This window comes from Microcaecilia unicolor, chromosome 3 (genome assembly GCF_901765095.1).
Source record: "Microcaecilia unicolor chromosome 3, aMicUni1.1, whole genome shotgun sequence".
NCBI classification, from domain to species: Eukaryota; Metazoa; Chordata; class Amphibia; order Gymnophiona; family Siphonopidae; genus Microcaecilia; species Microcaecilia unicolor.
This window is the reverse complement of record NC_044033.1, coordinates 213,593,006-213,614,268: the sequence shown is the minus strand read 5'-3', so window position 1 is coordinate 213,614,268 and position 21,263 is coordinate 213,593,006. Positions and strand designations below refer to the sequence as shown.

At 44.9% G+C, this 21,263-nt stretch overlaps 1 protein-coding gene across 1 annotated transcript in view; it reads left to right on the top strand.

Moving 5' to 3' along the window:
* The window catches only part of MSH5 (mutS homolog 5), an 88,934-nt gene extending 68,454 nt beyond the window's left edge, over nt 1–20,480 (top strand). The window contains exons 20-25 of the mRNA XM_030194736.1: nt 1,850–1,924; nt 2,089–2,232; nt 9,091–9,228; nt 10,443–10,516; nt 14,586–14,699; nt 20,259–20,480. Of these exons, the coding sequence (XP_030050596.1) occupies nt 1,850–1,924; nt 2,089–2,232; nt 9,091–9,228; nt 10,443–10,516; nt 14,586–14,697 (543 nt within the window). The 3' untranslated portion in view covers nt 14,698–14,699; nt 20,259–20,480. The remainder of the gene's footprint in view (nt 1–1,849; nt 1,925–2,088; nt 2,233–9,090; nt 9,229–10,442; nt 10,517–14,585; nt 14,700–20,258) is intronic.
* Nucleotides 20,481–21,263: the final 783 nt, after the last annotated feature.

Here is a 21,263-nt window from a genome sequence, read left to right as displayed (position 1 = left end):
AAACTGTTCTTGCTGTACACCGCCTTGGGTGAATCTCTTCATAAAGGCGGTTAATAAATCCCAATTAATAAATAATAAGCTTATCAGTGGCGTAGCAAGGAGGGGGCGGGAGGGGCGGTCCGGCCCGGGTGTCAACTCAGGGGGGGGGGGGTGATTCCTGCCAGCTCCCCCCCCCTCGGCGAATCGACACCCCCCCCCCCCCGACCAGCTCCCGCACCCTACCTTTAAAAAGAATATCGGGAGGCGAGGCGCAGCGCCTCGCACCTGTCCTGCACATAAAAGAAATGTGGACCGTCGGGTCTTCCCTCGCGCTATCTGTCCCGCCCTCCGCTGACGCAACTTCCTATTTCTGCAAGGGCGGGACAGACAGCGAGAGAAGGCCCGACGGTCCACATTTCTTTTACGGGCAGGCGCGAGGCGCTGCGCCTCGCCTCCCAATATTCTTTTTAAAGGTAGGGTGTGGGAGCTGGTCGGGGGGTGTCATCGTGCTGCACCCGGGGGGGGGGGGTGCAACAGCGAACCACCCCGCCCCGGGTGGCAGCCCCCCCCTGCTACGCCACTGAAGCTTATGAACCTCATTTCAAATCACTGGTCCAAGTTTTGGAAATATTTTTTGTTGACAATAAAAGCTTATAAATTGCAGAGATCATGTTGTAGAATTTTTAAAACCATATAAAGTACCAGTGCCAAAAGTGTTCATAAAAAACACTAAAAAAATATTTCTCATTATTAAATCAAATGGTCTCTTTGATTAGACCTGATGGTTCCTCAGACTGATTGTCATGAAATGCTAGAAGATCACTGAAAAGAGTGGCAAAGAGAGCTAACCAATGAGAGCTGAAAAAGTCAAAAGTGGAGAAAGATGAATACCCAACAAAATTCAGCGATGCACAAGGCACCGCAGTTTGGCATGTAGCTGCCCCGCATCAATGGAAAATGGCAGAAAGAACCACCAAAGCACTATAGCAATTATATGTGGAATACTTCACTCCAGAGTGTATCTGGCTTCCAAAATGATAAAGTGGAATTGAAAATCGACGTATTTGCATTCATTTCAATGCAGTGTACGGTCAAAGGTTTCCATGTGAGCTAACACCTGCTCTGAAACTCTTTCTCCATTGCTATCCCATGGTAAAACTGTGTTAAACCCGCAGTAACCATACGGGAAGTATTCTGCATTGGTTTTTCACCTTTCATCTGTAATCCTCCATCACCCACAGTTCTCACTCTCACCCCCTCTAGAGTTTGCTCTCTCTCATCTTCTCCCTCAGCACCCCTCACCTTTTCCAATCCTTTCTCCCCATTCTCTATCCCCCCCACACACACATGTGAGTCTTCCTCCTTCCTCCAGTCAGCAGGAAGGCCATGGCTTTTCATGCTGCAACAGTCTCCTTCACTAGCTGGCATCATGCTGGTGATTTGAATGTACAGGGCCAGTGTTTAAATATGCTGGAGCCCAGGACAGAAATTTGGAAGGGGGCCCCAAAGCCCATCTGCAAGTCATATCTTCTTCAGATATCGGCAGGTTGGGGGACCCCTGTAACATGGAAGCCCAGGGCAGCTACCTTGTTTTCACACCCCTAATCCAGGCCCTGGAATTTAGGGAGAAATGGGCATCACACATTCAAATACCAAAGTGGAGCTGGTGAAAGTAGAGAGGAGTGGGTAGTGGGGGCCTTACACAGCATAAAATTCTGCTGTCTTCGTGTTTTCAAAGGGATTTGGGACAAGATCATGCAGGGGCAGGGAGTGAGAGAAAAAGGTGGGGGGGGGGGGGGACAGTATCCCCCAAATGGTGCTGGACCTGTTCTCTGCATTGCCTTATTAATATCTTTCTCACTCTTCTCAGGTAGCAAATGCAGTGAACAATGCCACTAAGAGATCTCTGGTGCTGATAGATGAGTTCGGCAAAGGCACTAATACGGTATGTGAACACACTCAGTGACAGCTGGAAATGTTTCAGATATTTAATTAATGCTATGCCGTTTATCAGAGGGCAGGTTTACCCATGACCTATCTTCATATACCATCAGTGATACCTTCACAGGGTGGACTGACCCATGAGCTCTGCTCTTCCTCCTCTCCTAGGTGGATGGTCTGGCTCTACTGGCTGCTGTACTGAGGCACTGGATTAGACAAGGGAAGGACTGCCCGTGCTTGTTCGTCTCCACCAACTTCCACAGCCTGCTGCACCTCAACCTCCTACCAGATAGCCCTCTGCTACAGTTTCTGGTAAGCTCTTACTTGCTATTACAAGCTCAACTGCCCCTGCGGTGATACCTTAAAACCCCCTCCCTCAGTGTCTCACTGGTGCAATGCTCTTAAAAAATAAAAAAACACAGGAAAAATTATTGGGGTAAACTTTCAGCCAATGCAGTTGCTGTTCTAAGTCAAGCATCACAACCAGCGCTTATGTTAATGAGCATGTTCAACATTGATCTCCATTTAGATAGCAACATTGAACATGCTACCCCATATCCATTCCTTTCCATCTTGCTACGCCTACCTCCCAACGCTCTTTTCCTTTTGAACCCAATTCCTCCTATGTTTAACTTACTTTCCATTAACCCCATTAGTTTTGCGTTTACCACAAACTATATATTCTTCTTACGACTTTGTAATTATTTATATTGTTACTATGTAAGCCGCATTGAGCCTGCCATGTGTGGGAAAGCGCGGGGTACAAATGTAATAAAATAAAAAAATGATTATAGTGTCGTGACCGCCCGGGCACTATCCATGTGGCATGAATTCTATAATGGGGGCCTGGTTGTGGCCTATTCTATAAAGGAGATAGGCGCCTACTGTCTTTTATACAATACTATCATAACCATTTAAATACACATGTGGAGGGGCATAATCGAACGGGAACGACCATCTCTAAGGGTGCCCATTTCTAAGGACGGCGCCGCGAAGGGGCGGGGAAACCCGTATTATCGAAACAAGATGGGCGTCCATCTTTCGTTTCGATAATACGGTCGGGGAAGCCCAATCTCAACATTAGGTCAACCTTACAGATGGGCGACCTCAGTTTTCGCTGATTATGGAAACCGAGGATGCCCATCTCAAAAAACGACCAAATCCAAGCCATTTGGTCGTGGGAGGAGCCAGCATTCATACTGCATTGGTCCCCCTGACATGCCAAGACACCAACCGGGCACCCTAGGGGGCACTGCAGTGGACTTCCTAAATTGCTCCCAAGTCCATAGATCCCTTCCCTTGTGTGCTGAGCCCCCAAAAACCCATCCCCACAACTGTACAACACTACCATCGCCCTTAGGGTGAAGGGGGGCACCTTCATGTGGGTACAGTGGGTTTCAGGTGGGTTTTGGAGGGCTCACATTTACCACCACAAGTGTAACAGGTAGGGGGGGATGGGCCTGGGACTACCTGCCTGAAGTGCACTGCACCCACTAAAAACTGCTCCAGGGACCTGCATACTGCTGTTGGGAAGCTGGGTATGACATTTGAGGCTGGCAAAAAATGTTTTTTAATTTTTTTTGTGTGTGTGGGAGGGGGTTGGTGACCACTGGGGGAGTAAGGGGATGTCATCCCTGATTCCCTCCGGTGATCATCTGGTCAGTTCGGGCTCCTTTTCGAGGCTTGGTTGTGAAAAGAAAGGGACCAAGTAAAGTCGGCCAAATGTTCATCAGGGACGCCCTTCTTTTTTCCATTATCGGCCCATCTGTTAAGCACGTCCCCAGTTGAGGACGCCCAAAATCGGCTTTCGATTATGCCGATTTGGGCGACCCTGAGAGAAGGACGCCCATCTCCTGATTTGTGTCGGAAGATGGGTGCCCTTCTCTTTTGAAAATACCCCTGATAGGGGTCAATATTCATATACAATACTATCATAACCATTTAAATACACACATAGGGGTCAATATTCAGCTGACGGGAGGCAGTCCGCATAAGTGTGTGGTTTGTTTTTACAGGATAGCGCTTAGATAGAATTTTGACATTTACATGTCACATCAGTCCCCTCAGGTGGAATGGGGGGGGGCTGTTTTGCAGGTACCTTCAGATGTCCAGGTCTGGGGGTTCCCTTTAAGTAAAGTGCTTCCTCAGTTGCTGCCCCAGTGTAACATGGAACACTATGATCAGTTTCAGAAGGCGTTGAAGACATGGTTTTATAGGGTGAAAGCACTGGTTTAGGATTTTCCTGCTGTGTGGAGATTAGATTTTTTTTTTTTTTTTTTTTTTAGTTTTTTTTTTTAGTTTTTTTTTTTTGCTACTGTGTGTTGAGGAGAGGAGGGGTTGGAGATAAGTTTGGGTGAAGAGCTGTGCTTTGTATTTTTATCATGAATCATTTTGATTATTTATTAAATAAGTAGATGGTATATAAGACTTTTAAAGAAACAAAAAAAATAAAGAATTCTACACATTTATGTGTGTAATGGGTGTGTAAATATTAGTGCCTTAATCAATCAAATTACCCCCACATTTGGCTGAATACCACCACTGATTGTGCATAATTTGTAGTGCTGTCTTTATCCCTTCCCAATCTGACTCCTAATTAAATAGAAAATATCTGGCTCATTGACCCTCCAGACCAGTCCAGACATGTATATATGCTCTTCTGCCAACAGATGGAGACTGAGAAATACTGGGTTCAATGGCTTCATCCTATGCAGCCTACAGCCATCCAGTATGGGAGGTGAGGTCCTGTGCTGTCCAGATCTAGTCTGGTAGAACTGAAGAGGCCTGGAGATGTTAGCTGGATTTCTTTTTCCCATTATAAGGTGTGGCATGCTTGGCCCCACACATAATTCTTAAAAAAAAAAAAAAAAAAGAGGTTAAAGGTGTCCAGCAGAGAGCAGGGCTACATCCTAGGGATGTAAAATTGGTTCCCAACCTCTCCCCCCAACTGGTTGGGCCTTTGTTTTGGGGAGGGTTCCTTGAGTCACGCAATGAGGCTATCAAGGCCCATCTTCTGGAGGAGCCAGTGGAGATTTGTTGTCCCTTTAAGGGCAGGTGAGGGATAGCCTGTTGTTGTAGCGGCATCCAAGCAGTCTGAGTCGTAAGATGGACCAAAAACCACCGGCCTGATTCTACTGACAAAGGATGCCAGCTTGAGTGGTTGGGGAATGCATTGCCTAGACAAGGCGGCTCATGGACAGTAGTCAAACAGGGAGGCAACTTGGTTGGTCAACTATCTGGCAAGACCCGTACATCTAGCTCTTCTGGTCTTCCAATCAGTAGTTTGAGTCAAGTTTGAGCCTTGTCTGACCATGCAACCATGGTGGCTTATGTCAGTTGGCAGAGCCACACTGAGAGTTGCCAGATGTCAGAAGAAATTAAGGTGCTTATGGATTGAGTGGAATAGAACCTGTTAAGTATGTCAGCAGCTAATGTGGCAGGGATAGACAACATAGAGTTGGATTCTCTGAGCAGAAACCCTGGACCAAAGAGAATGGACTCTGGCAGAAGAGGCCTGCTAAGTCATCATAAGACTCTGGGAGATTTCTTCAGCCACAGAAAGGAGTGGTTGTCAGAAGGGTTAGACGCTGTGGTGCAGCTGTGGCTGTAAAGCAGACTGTTGTACATGTTTCCCTCATGGCCCTTGATAGGTCGATTTATTCAGAAGGTGGAGGGCCACCCTAGGTTAATGGTCTTGGTGGTCCCAGATTGGCCTCGGAGACTCTGGTATGGAGATCTCAAGACCAGTAGGAGATCCTCTGGTCTTTCCAGAAAGATGAGCCTTCTGGTTTAGGAGCCCATTCAAATGCAGGAGGTGTTTCAGTTCTTTCTTAATGCATGTTTATGTTTATTAATTTCTTGCTATACTTCCCTTCAGTGGGTACAATCAGAGTGATTTACAGACTAACCAATTTGGAAAGAAAGGAACTATAATCAAGCGGGGGACAGGAGAGAGAAAACAAATAAAGAGAGGGGAAAACAGTGTAGAAGGATAGTACAGTGACTGTCTAACATAGTAAATGATGGCAGATAAGAACCTGTACGATCCATCCAGTCTGCCCAACAAGATAAACCCATTTTTCATGGTATGTGATACTTTATACCCAAGTTTGATTTGTCCTTGCCTTTCTCAGGGCACAGACCATAGAAGTCTACCCAGCACTGTTCTTGTACTAAGTTCTGAAGCTAACGTTGAAGCCCCTTAAAATTTACACTCCAGCCCATCCCTATCTATTCAGTCACAATCTGGGCATAGACCATAGAAGTCTGCCCAGCTCCCATTTTGGTTACCAATTACCGGCGTCGCCACCCAATCTCCGCTAAGATTCCGCTGAACCATTCCTTCTAAACAGGATTCCTTTTTGTTTATCCCACGCATGTTTGAATTCCATTACCGTTTTCATCTCCACCACCTCCCACAGGAGGGCATTCCACATATCCACCACCCTCTCCGTGAAAAAATACTTCCTGACATTAGTCCTGCCCCCTTCAACCTCAGTTCATGTCCTCTAGTTCTACCGTCTCCCTGTCTCCGAAAAAGGTTCATTTGCGGATTAATACCTTTCAAATATTTGAACGTCTGTATCAAATATTTGAAATTAAATATCAAATACTGTTGCCGGACGTTACCATATGGCTGTTGAAAAGGCGAGACTGATGAAGTGTGGGTATTCCAGTAGGGTGATAAATACGCTGTTGCAGTCCAGGAAGACATCAACCTGTTTAGCCTATGTGAGAGTCTAGAAGATCTTTGAGGCCTGGTGTCAGGACCATCATGTGGTTCCATTGTGTGTTTCTGTGCAAGAGATTCTGAAGTTCCTGCAGGACGACTGGGATAAAGGTTTAGCACTAGCTTCTCTGAGAGTTCACTTGGCTCTTCACTCAGCTGTGTCTCAGTTCCTAAAAGGGGTGAAATACTTGAGGCTGCTACAGAGGCTGATGGGTACCTCCATGAGTTTAAACTTGGTACTGTCAGTGTTGATCCAGGTGCCATTTGAACCATTTAGACAGGCATCGTTGAAGGATGTCATTTTTGTGGCTATTTGTTCAGCCAGGAGGATTTTGGAGTCGCCAGGTTCTTTCCTGTCGGGAACCTTTACTGATGATGTCTTGTGAGAAGGTGTCTGGTTGCTTTCTTTTTGCCTAAGGTGGTTTATCCCTTCTACATGGACCAATCACATTCCCAGAGTTTGCAGAGGAAGGCGATTTGGCAGAGATGTTTTCACTGCCTGGATGTTGAAAAGAGCCTTGCATTATTGGGCAGACTGGATGGACCATTCAGGTCTTTATCTGCCATCATCTACTATGTTACTATCTTTCTACTATGTTACTACCTGAAGAGGACCAAGGAGTTTGGGCATTTGCACTGGCTTTCATGTTGTTTGGGGTGCTAGGAGAGGAGAAACGGCCTCTAAGACTGCAGTGGCTAGATGGATTAAGGAGGCCATAGCATCAGCATGCATGGTTAGGTGGTGGTAGGTGCTCACTGCACTGAAAACACAATGTAAAAGGGTGCAGATGGCGTCATGGGTACAGCACAGCTGTAATGGAAGTGAATTTTAAAGATTGTTTTTCATCTCTGTCTTGACCGACCAATGCACTCGGGGTCTGTATTGTTGATTAGAAGTAAATCTGTTTAAAAATGGTTGTTTTAACTTTGATTATGTGAAAACAAGTTGGAATGTAGAAGATAAGACACAGCTCTAATTAATTTGGTATGTGAAGGGGAGGATGGCACTTGTTTTCCAGGTCCAGCTTGGCCACCTGGACTTGGAGAGCATGTAACCACGTTCCCACAGTATGGCTTGTTTACCTAGACAGAGAAGCATTCTGTAACTTTCCTTAGCTCTGAACATGAGTTCTGAGCCTAATAAAAAGGGGAGTTTCTTGCAGTAAAATTGGGAGCTCATCTGTGAGTAACGTACGTACTGCGTAGAGGATCTGTTCCTGGTCTAAAAAGCTCCTGGCTTTCGCTGTAACTCCCCCTCCAGCTGATAAGAGCCTGGATGATGTAAGGACCAGTGATGATTGTATGTACAGTGTATAGTGTATTATTGCTTCCTTTCCTGGTCTAAGAACTCTTAGCATTGCTTAAATGTAGAGACCAGTGATGTAATGATTGTTTATGATTGTTTCTAATCATTGTGTGTATATAGCTAATCGTATATACCGTAATCATTGTAGAATTTAGCTCCTCTAATAAAGGTTTCATTTATCTAATACGAATCCAAAAGAATCCACAGTAATTACTGAGTAGTCTGTGTCAGTGAGACAGGCTGTAAATCCATAGCAGTTCAACAGCCTACTTCTGTTTCAGGACATTGCTTTATGCGGCACTATAAGTTGGATGTGCAGGCATGTCAGGATGCAGCCTTAGGGGCTAGTGTATTGCCAGCAGGCTTGTCTGTGTCCTCTGTGTCCCACCCTCATTGAACACTGCTTTGGTACTTTCCACATGTCTGGACTGGTCTAGAGGGACGATGAGGGAGGAGAAATTAGTGTTTATCTGTTAATTTTCTTTCCTTGAGTCTCTCCAGATCAATCCAGAACCCAGGGGGATTAACTAATTCTTTGTCTTGGGTACTTATTCTTGGAAGAATGTTCTTTCCTGTCCATTTAATGAAGTACTATTCTAGCTTTTATTTATTTTTTTTTTTTTTTAATTTTTAGAAGTCTTTATTGAGCAAAAAGAACATGTCAGAACATATATAACTCGGCTCACTACAACATATTCCAAGTGAGCCCCACACAACATAACTTAATATACATGAATTGTCGTACAGTGTCTTTGGCCTCACCCTATTCACCTTGTGTACTTCGTTTTTTTTTTTTTTTTTTTTTTTAATCCAGTTTTATAATACCCACTCCCCCCATTCTAGCTTTTATTTTTGTTGTAAACTGCTGTGCTGTTGTATAAGTTAAGCAGTATAGCAAATTCAATAAACCATAAATCATAAACTACCTGTTTCTAGGCCTGGTACTCCAATCAAAAGCCAGATCCTGCTGTGAACATTACGATGCATGCTTTCCTGCACTTCCCTATAAAGGGCAATATTCCTACACACTTTAATAGAAAAGCTTGCACTGATTGCTGGTCTCAGGAAAGAAATTTGATGTAGTGGCATAATGTGAAAACAACACCTCTCACCAATCTCCCTCATCTTCCCCCAGACCCTGGAAACTTACCAAGATGGAGATGAGCTGGTGTTCTTCTATCGGCTTAAAGAGGGCATGGCCACAGTCAGTCATGCAGCCAACATTGCAGCCTTGGCTGGCCTGCCCCCGAAAATCATCAAGAGAGGCATTGAAGTAAGTGACAGAAGCAGGAGGCGGATTGTAAAAATATGTCTGCTGGTTCTGTCGTGCACCAAACCCCGGTACACAAAAAAGAGTGGGAACAGAGGAAGGCTTGACAAACCCCAGGAACAAAACAGTTAAAATTGTTGAAATTTATTACTCAAAATTTGTATAAAAGTAATATAAAATAAACATTCAAAAGAAAGGAGATATATGCACATGAAAATAAAAGTCCAATAATGTGTATTAAAGTGAGTCTACTGATAGACCAATAGTTTACATTATAATTGATGTTAAAGCGCAAGACTCAGCACGGCTCCGTGTTTCGGCTCGTGACGTGCCTGCTTCAGGAGTCTGTTATAGAAAGTAAAACAAAATACAAAGCAATAAATAAAACATAAAACAATAATAAAACATGTGTATGTGTAAATAACGAGTGGAGTGGAACAGGTGGATGTGAAGCGTCTTTTCACGCTTTCCAAAAATACTAGGACTAGGGGGCATGCGATGAAACTACAGGGTAGTAAATTTAAAACAAATTGGAGAAAATGTTTTTCACCCAACGCATAATTAAACTTTGGAATTCGTTGCCGGAGAACGTGGTGAAGGCGGTTAGTTTGGCAGAGTTTAAAAAGGGGTTAGACGGTTTCCTAAAGGACAAGTCCATAAACCACTACTAAATGGACTTGGGAAAAATCCACAATTCCAGGAATAACGTATAGAATGTTTGTACGTTTGGGAAGCTTGTCAGGTGCCCTTGGCCTGGATTGGCCGCTGTCGTGGACAGGATGCTGGGCTCGATGGACCCTTGGTCTTTTCCCAATGTGGCATTACTTATGTACTTATGAGCATCTAGTGGAGATATAGAATTCACCACAGTAACTTGTGTGCATGAAGAGTATATAATAAATATGTAAAACAATACTTATATTAATAGTAAAAAAAGAATATATAAAATGGAATATATAAAGAAATGTTTACACAAAAACAATATATATATATAAGATAGAAAGTATGCCTTAATAAAAGTACACAAAAAATATATGAATATAAAATGTACAACAGGTATACATTGACAACTGTGCATTTTACATTGCAAAGCGTAAATGTATATAAAAAAAATAGAACATGATAAAAAGACAATCCATAAAACACACCAAACCCTGCCATGATCTCAGACTTCTGCCTCTTGCAGCCCCTGATCACCTCTGTCTTGTCCATCTTAGGTTTCAGAACTATTCCGAAATGGGAAACCCATCCGGCGCCCAGACCCCCAGTATGTTGAAGACCAGATGGCACGGTAAGTTAATGTATTTACAGCAAGACATGGGGATTTTTGATTCATGAATCAGTTTTGGGGCTTTCCAAAAATAGTCACAGACTTTCAAGAATAACCTGGCTGTAGTGTAAAAAGGGACAGTGGCATAGCCAAGGGTGGGCCCAGGCCCACCCAGTGGCAGCACACCTATGATGTGGCTGGTAGGGAGCCCCAAGCTCCACCAGCCAAAAACTCCTGCATACCTTGTAAATAGCAGATCTTCGCCTGCAGCGAGCGGTGACTGATACATACTGTTCGCACTGGCCCCACAGCCTTCCCTCTGATGTATTCCTGCCTATGCGGAAACAGGAAGCTGCATCTGTGCTGTGGGGCCAACATGAGCAGTGTGTATTAGTTGCTGCTCACTGATGATGAAAATCTGCTATTTAAAAGGTATGCGGGGGGGAGGGGGAATGTTTGAGAGACCATATGGCATGCAGGCGAGAGAGGGAGAGACCAAATCACTTGTGGTACAGGTGGACTTCTTCTGCCCACCCATCTTGTGCCTAGGCCCACCCAAAATTGGTTGTCTGGCTATGTCCCTGAAAAGGGAGTATACCTTCCTTCTGACATAGACATAAATCACTTGCAAAATGGCAGAATCCACTGTGAATTTTCTTAAGTTCCCCTTCAAATAATAAGTGTCACACTGTACCAGATCTCATAGCTGTTCACAACAATTTATCTGCCTCACCACAAAAATAGAAAGCTAGAGAAACATTTTAAGGTAAAAGTGAATTTTTATAGTGAAACGAACAAGACATGATTCTCAACCCACTCTTTTGAAGAACACTTGGCCAGTTGGGTTTTTGGAATAGCCACCATGAATATGCTTGAGATAGGTTTGCTTGCACTGCTTCCATTGTTTGCAAATTTATCTCATGCATAATCATTGTGGATATCCTGCTAGAGTAACTTTGGCAGCACATTGGAAATCTCCCATGGTTCCCCCCCCTGGTCAAATGGTTAAATAAACTTTGATACATCTGTGAAATGGAGAAACTTTGGGCAACCTGCTGTTGTCCTATGGCCAAATGGGAAGCTATTTGGGAACCCTTTCTGACACATTGCTCCTGTTCGGTTTAGGGGGGGGTGTTTTTTTTTTTGGGGGGGGGGGGGGGGCTGGGGGTTGGATGGTGGAGGGGTGGTTGGTTTTCCTTAAAAACCTCAAAAGTTGGAAGTTATTCTTGGTTGTTCTTTACATTCATTGAGTATAGTCTCTGAAAGTTTCATAGGAGGTGATTATTTAGTTTAGCATTTTTGTTCTTAGTAATTGCTTGTCTCTCCTTATGTGTTTCTATTGATTGTGTATTGTTTCTCAATGATCAGTGTAGACTTCTAAAAATTAAAAAAAAACAAAAAAAAAAACTGACCGAGAAGTCCCCCTGACAGGTTTAAGAACTACTGAACTACAGAAAATTAGCAAAAATAAAACTTGTACAGACACAAAACAGGGGTGAAATTCTCCAAATTTGCACTTCAATGGCCAAGTAGACTTTCTGTGCAATCAGCCCCAACCATTTATTTCAACAATTACTCTACAAATTCAAACTGCAAGCTCTTCTGGAGAGGTTCATCAAAACTGCAAAGTGCTGTATGTGTGCACTGAGGTCACCACAGGAAGTATATTTTATTTTACATTTATTAAATTAAATTTTTGGGGCCCAAGTGTTTTCTTTCAGCTTCTTTCAAGCTTCCAGCATAATCAGAATTGGCTTAAGTTTGGTCCACCACATCCTAAGCATTTGTTCACAGCTACGTGTAGATTCCCTCTTGGCCCTGTTTTTTTTTTGTTTTTTTTTTTTTTTTAATGCCTTCCTACTCTTTACTCTGTATCCAACCCATCACCACCACAACCCTTGGTAGCAGGTTCAGGTTTGTCTTGTATCCCACCTATAACTATTGCTACTGTGCTGTGACTGAAAAGTTCCTCCCCCCATAGGAGCTGGCTCTGTGGGCATGGACGTAGACTGGGGGGGCGAGGGGGGGCAATGCCCCCCCCCCAAACGACGACGACGTGGACTGGCGCTAGAAGAAAAAAAAAACAAGCAGACACGCGCTCGTCTCCGTCCGCTTCGCTGCTTCCCTGCCCTCTCTGTCTGCGTCCCGCCCGAAAGGAAATGACGTCAGAGGAAGGCGGGACGCAGATAGAGAGGGCAGGGAAGCAGCGAAGCGGACGGAGACAAGCGTGTCTATCTACCCCCTCTCTTCCTACCTCCCTCCAGCGCAGGCAGCAGCAATCTTCTCTAAGCCTTTCTTGTTCCTGGCAGCGGTAGCGACGTACACGCTGCCTTCAGCTCTGCCCCGAAGCCTTCTCTTCAAGTTCCTGTTCCGCATAGGTGGGAGCAGGAACTTGAAGAGAAGGCTTCCGGGGCAGACTGAAGGCAGCGTGTATACGTCGCTACCGCTGCCAGGAGCACAGAAAGGTTGAAGAAGACTGCTGCCTGCGCCAGAGGGAGGGAGGAAGAGAGGGGGTAAACGGAGTCACGATCCTGGACCTCGTGGGGGGGGCAGCAGAGGGAAGATGGATGGGGCTGGGAGGGTGGAGAGCAGAGGGAAGGAGCAGGAGATGGATGGGACTGGGAGGGTGAGAAGCAGAGGGAAGGAGCAGGAGATGGATGGGACTGGGAGGGTGAGAAGCAGAGGGAAGGAGCAGGAGATGGATGGGACTGGAAGGTGGGAAGCAGAGGGAAGGAGCAGGAGATGGATGGGACTGGGAGGGTGGGAAGCAGAGGGAAGGAGCAGGAGATGGATGAGACTGGGAGGGGTGGGAAGCAGAGGGAAGGAGCAGGAGATGGATGGGACTGGTAGGGGTGGGAAGCAGAGGGAAGGAGCAGGAGATGGATGGGACTGGGAGGGTGGGAAGCAGAGGGAAGGAGCAGGAGATGGATGGGACTGGGAGGGTGGGAAGCAGAGGGAAGGAGCAGGAGATGGATGGGACTGGGAGGGTGGGAAGCAGAGGGAAGGAGCAGGAGATGGATGGGACTGGGAGGGTGGGAAGCAGAGGAAAGGAGCAGGAGATGGATTGGACTGGGAGGGTGGGAAGCAGAGGGAAGGAACAGGAGATGGATGGGACTGGGAGGGTGGGAAGCAGAGGGAAGGAGCAGGAGATGGATGGGACTGGGAGGGGTGGGGAGCAGAGGGAAGGAGTAAGAGATGGATGGGACTGGGAGGGGTGGGTGGGGAGCAGAGGGAAGGACCAGGAATTGGATTGGACTGGGAAAGGAGGTGAGCAGAGGGAAGGAGCAGGAGATGGATGGGACTGGGAGGGTGGGGAGCAGAGGGAAGCCTACTGGAAAGAAGACACTGCATAAAACAGAAGACACTGGGACCAAAGCGAATAGAAAAACTAAATGATCAACAAAGGTAGAACAAGTATTTTATTCAGAATATATTAATTGAAATATGTCAGCTTTATGAAATGTGCATCTGTGAGATTTTGCCTGTAAATTTCAATTCCTTCCTCCATATTAGCATATTCATTTGCATATGTATATATGCAAATGAATATGCTAATATGCCCTGCCCCATCCTTTGCCCCCCCCCCCCCCCCAAATGAAACAGTCAAACTACGCCTATGTCTGTGGGTGCTGTGAGTGCCTAATGGTTAGTGCAGTGGGCTTTGATCCTGGCAACCTGGGTTCAATTCCCACTGCAGCTCCTTGTGACCTTGAGCAAGTACACAAACTTAGATTGTGAGCCCTCTAGGGACAGAGAAAGTACCTTCATATAATGTGTACAGCTCTGCGTATGTCTAGCACTACAGAAAATGATTAGTAGTAGTAATATTGAGAGAATTTCTTGTATGTGTCTTGAGAGGGGTTATTTCCATTGGGCTTAGCACCCCCAATAATTCTGAAAAGTTGGCTCCTATGCCTCCCCCTACAGGAGGTCAGAGTGTTGTCTCTTTAAGTTCACCATTCCTTGCTGGCCTGTAATGATATAATGTGTGGAAAGAGTACTGGGCAGACAGCACCTAATCAGAGAGTGGTCTCCGCCTGAACCAACCGGTTAAGAAGGCATTACTTGCTGCTATTACTTGTTTCCGCAGGTGTAAGGCTCTGGTGGACAAGTTTCTGAGCCTGGACCTGGAGGATCCCAGTCTGGATTTGCAGGACTTCATCAGCCAGCAGGTGCTGCCCTCAGCAGCCTCCATCCTCTGACTGTAAGTGACCAGCCGGAGACGCTCAGGTCTACTGTTTCTTATTTGTTACACATGAGTCAGCAGAGATCATCTGAGACAAGTTGACCTGGGCCTGAATTTTTGCCCCTTAACATCTAGGAACTTGTAATACCAATTTCCATAAGGAGAAAACTACAATTTCATAAATGCAGTGGGAATAAAAACGGGCCTGGTTCAGTCTGTGGAAAAATAAAACAGTGAGGTGAATCCAAGGAGGATAACAAAGAAGTCTTTATTGGGAATAGCTAAAATATGACCCGAAACGGCCGTGTTTTGGCCCGAAGGCCTGCCTCAGGGTTCTTGATGAATCTCTTACATTAGCCGGCAACACGGCTAATGTTTTCCAGCATTCTAACAAAACAGAGGATAGCCAAAGGATTTTACAGCCAGACTTTCCTGTTGTTAAATGCTACGTTATAACATCAGAGATTCATCAAGACCCCTGAGGCAGGCCTTCGGGTCGAAACACGGCCGTGTCAAGTCGTATTTTAGCTATTCCCAATAAAGACTTCTTTGTTATCCTCTATGGATTTACCTCACTGTTTTTTTTTCCATTGGTCACGGTTTTGTGAGGATCGTTCCTTATTTTTGGTTGTTTCCTGATTGTCTGTGTCATAATGTGTAGAACTTGCCAGCCCTTGTGTTTCTCACCCTCTTTTCCAATACATCCTAAAGCAGTCAGAAGCTGGAAGGGTGGCCTTTCCTTCCTATTAGTACCCCAAAGAACCTGGGAACCCTTGCCACATATCTCTGGAGGTGAGGGAGAGACTGAAACTTCTTTGAGGGTTGATGAATGAAATCTCTAGCCTTGTGTAAGTACTTAAGAGGGTCTTACAAAGATGTCTGGGATGTTACTGTAGGTGTCTTTTTATTATGATCATAGTGCGTTAGTGTGTATCTCCTTCCATGTTCTGAGTTTCAGTCGAGGTGGACTGAGAGTACTCTGGTCTCCCAGACACCAAGCGTACTCTGCCCCCCCCCCCCCCCCACACACTACTGCGACCGCCGCCACCGCCACCCCTGTTGTCCCTGCATCCCCACATGCTACCCCCACCCCCACACACACTACCACCAACTCACTATCCGTAGGACTAGAGCGATCTAGTCTTGGGTCTAGAAGCTTAGCCAAAATTGGGTGGCGGAGCAGGTGGGGAAAGAGAGGTTGGTGGTTGGGAGGCGAGGATAGTGGAGGGCAGACTTATACGGTCTGTGCCGGAGCCAGTGATGGGAGGCGGGAAATACTGCTGGGCAGACTTGTACGGTCTGTGCCCTGAAAAAGGCAGGTACAAATCAAGGTAAGGTATACACATATGAGTTTATCTTGTTGGGCAGACTGGATGGACCATGCAGGTCTTTTTCTGCCGTCATCTACTATGTTACTACTACTGTCCCTGCAGCCCTTACCTTCCTCCATGTCCAGCAGCATGTCCTTCAATCTCCCCTTTCCCACCTTCTTCCATCCCTGCTGCTACTGCTGAGCATGCTGCTTTTGCTGCCTGTGGCGGCTCCACATTTTAAAATGGCATCTGTGACCTCTCACGGTAGTCTCACGAGAGTTCACTGCCACCATTTTAAACCACGGAACCGACACAGGCAGTGGCGGGCAAGGGCAACGGACCGAGCCTCTGGGCCCCCTGGAGCCTGTGGGTACTGCCCAATTGCCTGAATGGTCAGTCCGCCCCTGATTTCAGTTTTTAAGTTATAATTTGTGGAAGTATTTTGGCCAATATTTTTGGGGTCTTTTTATAGTGCACATCAGTTCATCCAGTCATGTTCCCTGCTTCCCACTGGCCTACAAACCTTCCACTCCACTATCTAAAGTTTAAACAAACACACAGAAGAAAAATGACATGGTTTATTATGCCCTTCATCTCCTCTGCTACTTGAAGACTTAATATTAGTGCTGTATTGACTCTACATTTTATATCCCTTAATAGAGGAAGTGAGTACACAGCAAACTCACCTTACCCACAGGATTTTATAGTCTATTCATTGTATCAAATGCATATTTATGAGAGTTCCTTCAGGGTATCACAGCTCAAAAGACAGCCCCTCCCCCATATTCAGCCAGCAGTGCTTTTGCTGTCCGCCGTCAGCGTTAAACCTGGATATTGAATGCCAGGCCATTTCTGGTGACCGGCATTGTATATCTGGGGTGGGGGTGGGGGGGGGGGGGTTAACCACTAAAAAGTTAACCAGTTATGCCGATATTCAGCGCTAACTGGATAAATCATGCAATACAGCTAGCAATATTCAGCGAGAGATAACCGGCTATCTCCCCCTGAATATTGCTGGTTAGGAGCCAAAATACTATTTAACCGATCAGCATCCATTCCTGACCGGTTAAATAGTGCTGAATATTGGGGACATTAAGGCCAATATTCAACAAATCTGAGCCCATAAATTTAGGAACATGTGAGGGTCCTTTTACTAAAGAGTGTTAAGCCCTCACATGCTTAGCATGTGAAAAACAGTCTACTAATGCATTTTTCAAATTTTTTGCCCATTTACATGTGCTAACCTGCACATTACTTGTGTTTTTTGGGAGGGCATGTAATGGGTGGAGAATGGGCATGGGCTAGTGCATTAGGATTACCATGCATTAACAGGAGGCAGTAAATGCTCTTGCATTAACGTTTTGCAGGTACCACTCAATAATGGCAACATTAGCACATGACCTGCAAACAAAATTTGAAAATGCTTTATATGTTGATGATAGTGGAATTAGAAAAGGTACAGAGAAGGGCGACAAAAATGATAAAGGGGATGGGACGACTTCCCTATGAGGAAAGGCTAATGCGACTGGGGCTCCTCAGCTTGGAGAAAAGACGGCTGAGGGGAGATATGATACAGGTATATAAAATACTGAGTGGAGTGGAATGGGTAGACGTGAATCACTTATTTACTATTTTTATTTATTGCATTTGTACCCCACATTATCCCACCTTTTTGCAGGCTCAATGTGGCTTACTATTTCCAAAAATACTAGGACTAGGGGGCACACAAAGAAGCTACAAAGTAGTAAATTTAAAACGAATCTGAGAAAATATTTCTTCACTCAACGTGTAATTAAACTCTGGAATTCATTGCCAGAGAATGTAGTAAAAGCGGTTGGCTTAGCAGAGTTTTAAAAAGGTTTGGATAGCTTCCAAAAAGAAAAGTCCATAAGCCATTATTAAGATTGACTTGGGGAAAATCCACTGTTTATTTCTAGGATAAGCAGCATAAAATGTATTGCACTGTTTTGGGTATCTTGCCAAGTATTTGTGACTTGGATTAGCCACTGTTAGAAACAGACTTGATGGACCTTTGGTCTATCCCAGTATGGCAATACTTATGTACTATGCAAACCAGTACAAGGCTATGGACACCTAGCAAAACAAACAAGGCAATAAGCAAGGTGAGAATAATATTGACAAACCTCCAACCCAAAGTCCCTCCCTCCCCTCTCCCCTTCCTATATAAAACTGCATATGTGAAAATGCTTTTTTAAAACAGCTATGTAAATTCTATGTTTAGCACTTGGGAAAGTCCCATGTTAGGATGTACTATGCCCAGATTTTACCACCCTTTAGTGAAAGGGCACCTAAATGTTTCCCTTACTTACAGCTGAAAATGAACCTAAATTTAGCAGCTTGAAGGTTATTCTCCTAAGTTTAGGCCTCTATTCATTTGCATAGATTTAAAATCCTTATTAGGTGCCTAGTGCTGAAAATTATTATTATTAGCATTTGTATAGCGCTACCAGATGCATGCAGCGCTGAACACCTGACATAGACAGTCCCTGCTCAATAGAGCTTACAATCTAAGCTCCTAAATTTTCCCCTACCCTAAATCTACCTCTGTTGCAATCTACTTATTAGACTTCTAGATTTAGAAGTTTACTGAAATTCTGAGCCTAAATTTAGAGAGGCAGCCCTAGTAAATTTTCAGAGAAGCTAATTTAGGGGCCCTTTTACTAAGCCACGTAAGCGTCTACACGCACCCAATGCGCACCAAAATGGAGTTACTACCCTGCTATCATGTGGCTCTTGCGGTAATTTCATTTTTGGCATGGGGCCGAAAAATTTTTTCGGAGGCACGTATTGGACGTGCGCCAAATGGCATTTGACACGCGTAGGTCATTATCGCCCGGTTACCGTGTGAGACTTACAGGTCAATGGCTGGCAGTAAGGTCGCACACCCAACATGGACGCGTGGCAATTTTGATTTTGCCACATAATTTAAGGTTCAGAGACCTCAAATCTGACTCCATCTCTAAATAGCACTAGTACTGGGGTAGTCAAGAAGTTGTGAAGTTCTAAAAGGAATTGCCACTGAGAGGGACGTTAGTCCGCCTCTCAGCATTGGCAAGGAAAAGATACCAGCCTTATGACAAACTGGATTTAGGCTACAGGTTATACAATGCAGCGAAAGAGCTGATAGAGCGGAAGCACTTATACTTACAGCCTTTGATCATTAAGTGAAGCCCACAGAACATCATTTGGGATGAGGAGTTTATTTGCCAAGGTACAAGTCAAATCAGTGATTGACAACAGGCACGTACAATCAATTAATTATAGGAATATAATAATCCAGCTGCAAACAGGTGTTAATTAGTTCCTAATCTTTTATAATTTCTTTTACCAATTAAAGGTTTTACAAGGGAAAGCAATTAGGTAATTTGTCAATTCTGCTGGTCACATTGGTTTCCCTTGGAGAGAGAGAGAGTGGCAACCCTTCTCTCTAGCTTAAACCAGGAATTTCCAATACTCCGATTTTTATTATAGTTGCCCTCAGGATATGGATAATATGACAGTAGATATACCTGATTGGATCTATGCTAATGTCATGGTTACCACTGATTGGCTCATGCTAATAAGTAGCTTTTATCCTGCTAACATGGTTTTGTCTTTAGCTGGCTTGACCACAAATCTTAAGCAGGACACTGCATCCAGCTATACCTTTCCTTTCTCACACTATGGCTGACCACAATGTCACTCTGTTCTTTGGACCCCCACCTTTGTGTTTCCTGTTGTTCTCTGCAGTGCTCCAACACTGGGAGTTCAAGCAAGAACCACACAGGCCTGTAAGCTTTTCCCTCATTTTAGAGCCTGAACCAAAGTCTAGGCAGGGGACCAAGGCTCATAGCTGTAGCATTTTTATACACCATTTTCGGCAAAAATATAAAAAAGGCCTTTTTTACAGGTGTGCTGAAAAATGGATCGGCACGCACCCAAAACCCACGCCTACACAACCGCAGGCCATTTTCAACACACCTTAGTAAAAGGACCCCTTAGGAACCTAACTCTAAAAGTTAGGAGCATTAATCCAGTGAAAATTTGACCCCCATTGTCCTTTACTGAATCTAATGGGGTTTTTTTTCTTGTCTTGACAATGGAGTTATACTTGAGTTATGCTGAAGTACTTGGGCTGCTTGCCAGTTTATTGCAGTCCGTTTCTTAATGCTAAGAGTTTTTTTCCTCCTAGGTGTAGCCTAGAAATTTGATTCAGACTCCCATTAATTCCCCCTAACCTGCCTACCCCCTCTGTCCACCTCAGGTTATACAGCGAGAGGGGAAAGAATGGACGCAAAGGAAAAAAGGGCGAGAAAGAGACAGGAAAGGAGAAAGTCCAGTGTGAGAGGAAAAGATTAAAAGAAAAGCAAGAGGGAGAGAGACACACACACACTCACACAAGCATCCCAAGCAGCCTTTGTTTAAAGGAAAAAATAGTTTGAGAGTTGGAACATCGGAACAGAATGTACTAAGCAAAATCTTTAAATAAAATTTAGGAATGTTTGAAACATCACGTCCCCCTGTTGGCCTTCTCTTTATGCTACAAAAAAGGAAAGAGATTTGCAGGTTGTAGTTGTGGGTCTTTGTGTTCATTGCATGTGTGTGTATGTATGAGATTTTTTTTTCTTTATTTTAAGCCAGAATACTGCCTTTCAATATTTTCATAAGCTGGTTTGAAGTGCCTACAGGGGTGACCCTGTAAACTCCTGTCCTGCACCCACTCTCCCTTACTTGGCTGCTCACTCTGGGCTTCTTTTACAAAGCCACGTTAGCAATTCCCGTGCGGCAAATGAGAGGAAGCCCATAGGAAATGAATGGGCTTCCTCTCATTTGCCGCACCGAGAATCGGTACTGTGACTTTGTAAAAGAGGCCCTCTGTGAATTTGAGCAAATCATTCAACCTCCCTATGCCCATACTTACACTGTCAGGTGAATTTTTGAAAGAGAAGGGTGCCCATCTTTCGACACAAATCGGGAGATGGGTGTTCTTCTTGCAAGGTCGCCCAAATCGGCATAATCGAAAGCCGATTTTGGGCGCCCTCAACTGCTTTCCGTCGCAGGGATGACCAAAGTTCATGGGGGCATGTCGGCAGTGTAGCGAAGGTGGGACTGGGGCGTGCTTAGGAGATGGGCATCCTCGGCCGATAATGGAAAAAAGAAGGGTGTCCCTGATGAACACTTGGGCGACTTTACTTGGTCCATTTTTTTTCACAAGCAAGCATCAGAAGGTGCCCAAACTGACCAGATGACCACCGGAGGGAATCAGGGA